We start from the raw sequence: 3,962 nt of genomic DNA, 5'->3' as shown, positions 1-3,962 counted from the left end.
CAGGAGAGATGGGGCAAAGTAGAGTCTTGGAGACTGGCAAGGCCCTTCTCAGCTATGTCCCCGCCCCTCCCCCGCCCCCACGGGCCTCTCCGCGGAAGTTCAGGTGACCCTGGCCACACAGAGGGGTAGAAACAAGAGTGCTTGGCCCTGGCCCAGGAAGCCCAACGATGCCAGCTCTCGTCCCTGAAGTCCAAAGGCTGCACCACCCTCTGGACCCCCACTGCTCTGACCCCAGCTCCCATCATCCAGGCCCTAGCTGTTAAAGCAGCATGCACTTGCAGAAGAAAAAAACAAATCCCGCCGACCTTCGTACCTCCTCTTTCTCCTGCCCTACCCTCCAGCGTGCTCTGGGAGCCAGGAGAAGGGAGCACTCTAGGGTTCTCACCGTGTGGCCTCTGGCTCTGGCATCCCAGGAGCCTGCCAAGGGGACGTCCTGGCTCAGAACGAGCACACTGTGGCGGGGGGGCAGTTTATATCTGTCTTGCTCTTGTTTGATGTACACATACCCGCACTATTTACTACCAAATAAAAGAAATACATCTGTGTTGCCAACAGAAACAGCTTGAGAGCTGGCTCTCTGGTCTCCCAGGGCCCAGAGGTGCTCCTGAGCGCTCAGGGCTTCAGAGCCCAACACTGTGGGGACCCGGGCTCTGAATGAGGTCCTGGCCCCTAGGTGCCTGGGGGTCTGCAGTGGGATGTTGGCGGCTCCCATAGTTTGTCTCAGGTGGCTTGTGAAGAGGGAACATGAGGCATCTCTGCCCGGAGGATGTCAAGCTTCCTGCAACAGAGAAAGGAGCATCACATCACTCTCTCTGCTCAGTGCCTTCCACGAGCTCCTTCCCAGCTTGTCTTAGCCTGGGGCCGTCAGAGAAAACCAGCTGTCCAGGGTCACCCAGAACATAGTGTGTCTGACTGTGTCTGGGCTGCTGTGATGTTATGTGATCACAACACCTATGTGACACTAAACACATATACAGGTTGGGTCCTGGGAGCCCTTGGATATGGTGTCTGTTAGGTCTAACGAAAGTATGGGGGCGGGGGAGCATGTGTGAGCATTTATATTGCCTGTGAGTGTGAGTGTACCCTGTGTGTTGTTTGCATGTGTGCCTCTTTGGGTGATGCAGAAAGAATAAGCCAGGAGGCCGATATGTCCTTACACTGACTTGATTAGTTGGGGGTGTCAATAGGGAAGGATCTCGTTGGAAGATTAGGTTCCATGATTTGCAGGGAGGGAAGGTGAAAGGTTAAAATTGGGGGTGCTTGCTCAGTGTCCTAGGATAGGGGACACCAGCTGCCCTGGCTTGCTGTGATGGACTATTTTGAAGGAGTTGAGTGGAGGCAGCCTCACTCCCCCACTCAGCCCCCTCTGGTGAGCTCCTGGAAGTCCCTGCAGTGCCTAGGGGCGCATCCTGTGTGGGGAAGATGGCCCAAGGTTGGCTCTCCAGATGTGACCCGTCCACCAAGCGCTGTCTTGGCCTCTCCTCACATGAAGACTTGCAGTCGAGCCTAGGCTGCTTCATGCTCCAGCAGCAGCTTGTGTGCTTCCTGTCCCAGGCACTGTGCCTCAACTCCTTCACATGCATTGTGAGAAACACCAAGGCTCTCACCCGACCAGAGCACAGGGGACTTTCCTATCTAGATTCACATTGAAATCAGTCTCGGGCGGGCGACAAACAGGCCCTCTTCCTCCCCCAGGCCGTGCACCTTGGCTCCTGGGAGGGACTCGCTGGCCCGGGGTCATGGGGTCCACAAAGGGAGGGCAGGGGAAGTTGCAGGAGCAGGACAAAGGCTAAACCGTGCGTGTGGAGAACCAGTTGTTTCTCGACTTTGTAAAGACCGGGTCAGTCAAGAACCATTTTCGAGAATCCAAACACAAATAAAGAAGTATTTTCTGGGCATTTGATAACATCGTGTTCTGGCTGTAAAATCTAAGAATGTGTTTGCTATTGCAACATTATTTTTAATGAGCTGTTACTGGCCTGTCCCGCAGTTAGTATTGCCAACAGTAAAAGGCATCACCGTGTTTGCAGGTAACACAAGGAACAACATATTTGGACCCCGAATTTCTGTTTATTTTTCATTTACGACACATGCCCTCGTTTTTATTCCAAACCAGAGGGAAATAAAGGGAGATCTATCTTCACTGAGGTCCAGGCTAAATTTTGCCATAAATACGCATGCCAGTTTATTTGGAGGCAGTTTCCCATCAATAGAAAATGATACCCGACGTTTCAGCCCTAGTAGAATCAATTGTGTGGATTGGGTTTGAGCAACTGTAAAGCTCCGGGAGAGGGAATGGGAGCGCGTACCGGCGCTCCCCAGCGGACGCGCCCGCGGTGTGCTCAGCGGAATCTTCACTGTCTCCGGGTTCCTCGCCTCCCCCTTCTTGGCTCCCTAGCCTCAAACGCCCCCTGCCAGGAGCTGGGCGTGCAGACCCCGTGCTCTAAGGCAGGCAGCCTTGCTGTGCTGGCGCGGGGCGCCCAAACATCCGCCTCCGCCCGCCAGACCCGCGCTCTCGAGCAGCTCCCGGCGCGCAGTGCGGGGCAGGCCGCCCACTCGGAGCGCGAAGGCCGGGACCCCAGCAGGAGCGTGGGAACCGCTAACGTTGCGCTTTCCGGAGGCGGTCCAGATCGAGGTGGCGGACGCAGAGGAATCTCACGCCCAGGAGGCGTTGGGGGCGACGGATAGAAAAGGTTCGGGCCGGAAGGAGACAAACTCCCCGCGGTTGCAATCGCCGCAGTCAGGTGGTCTCCCCGGCCCTGGACACACCACGACCGCGCCCACATCCGAGCCGCCCCCGGGAGCCACAGTTCCTCCAGGCCTGCGGAGGCCTGGCCGTCCCAGAGTTGGGAGCCGCCGTGGCTACAGTGGGTGGGCTTCTCGGGGGTCGCATTCTCGCCGGCCTGGCCTCTCCCAGCTGGACATCGCGATCTGCCTCTGGCGGCAGCTACACTCCAAGTTCACTCCCTTCTTTCCTCCCCACCCTCACCCAAGAGCGAGCCGGAGCCGACCCTGTTCAGGCCCAATGAGTGCCCAGGGATGTTCTGCTCAGAAGCTCGCGATCCGAGGCCTGGGAACAGAATGCGAGGCCGATGCCCAGCGATCGGAAATACCAGCGGTCTCTGAGCTCGAGGCTTTCGCTGCGCTCAATTTCGCGAACGAGATAAGCCCAGATCCTCACCCCTTCCTCCCTGAATTCTTCCCTTGCGCTCAGCGCGGTTCAAGAGGCTTAAAGGCACTGGCGAGAGAGCCGCTCTGGTTTCGAACAAAGCCGCCTCTGTCTTCGCTGCCTCCTGAATTATAGGGTTGTGCGTCTAGGTCCTCCTTGGCGAGCGCAGAGGCAGCCAGAGAGCCGGGCAGGAAAGACTTTGGAGACACCTGCTCTGGGGAAAACCGCCCCAAGTTACACACTCTGGCAACACGAAATGCTTCGTTTTTCTTTTTAATTAATTCCATTTCACGACAACATTACGTGTAACAATATTTTGTGATTTTTTTTCTCTTTTTCTTAAAAAGGGACTGAATCCGGGCACAGGTGAGGGAGACGGGTGGGAGGGACCAACTACCGCAGAACAACAGGTGTAGCCCACAGAAAGAAAACAGACTGGGTGGCAGAGCCAGGAGCCCTGAGGAGTTGAGGGTGAACTTTACAAGAAATCTGTACATTTATCAAATAAGTTAAAATTCTCCTAAATTGATTGTCCTTCACTTAAAGCGCTCCAGTATGCCTATCTTACTCCTCTGAGCATGGCCACCTCTCCTTGTTTCCTTCCTTCCCCCCTTGCCCCTTCTTAATTTTCTCCTCATAAACGAATGACCAGGATCATACATTGAAAACGTCTGCTCCTCTCCGTGGAGGAAGAAGCAGGGCTCTCAGGAAATTTTGTACAATATTGCACAGGTCAAAAGTACAACAGTTACTGCAGAATGAAAACGGAAGGGGAGAGGATAAAAGACACAGG

General features: G+C 55.2%; 1 protein-coding gene across 2 annotated transcripts in view; it reads right to left on the bottom strand.

The window, feature by feature from the left end:
- HMX2 (H6 family homeobox 2) overlaps positions 1-445 on the bottom strand; it is an 8,368-nt gene extending 7,923 nt beyond the window's left edge. Inside the window, exon 1 of one of the 2 annotated variants that reach the window (XM_001928064.7) lies at positions 314-445. Coding sequence is in view for 1 of the 2 variants with exons in the window: in XM_021073588.2 (XP_020929247.1) it covers positions 386-408 (23 nt within the window). In the remaining variant the exon portion in view is untranslated. The remainder of the gene's footprint in view (positions 1-313) is intronic. The other variant, XM_021073588.2, reaches the window with a different exon arrangement.
- Between the last annotated feature and the right edge of the window lie 3,517 nt (positions 446-3,962).

Source organism: Sus scrofa, chromosome 14, assembly GCF_054392235.1.
Source record: "Sus scrofa isolate SSC_HxYL_T2T_F1_AM1 chromosome 14, Sscrofa_HxYL_maternal_Yorkshire_Landrace_v2.0, whole genome shotgun sequence".
Classification (NCBI taxonomy): Eukaryota; Metazoa; Chordata; class Mammalia; order Artiodactyla; family Suidae; genus Sus; species Sus scrofa.
This window is presented reverse-complemented; position numbering and strand designations above follow the sequence as displayed.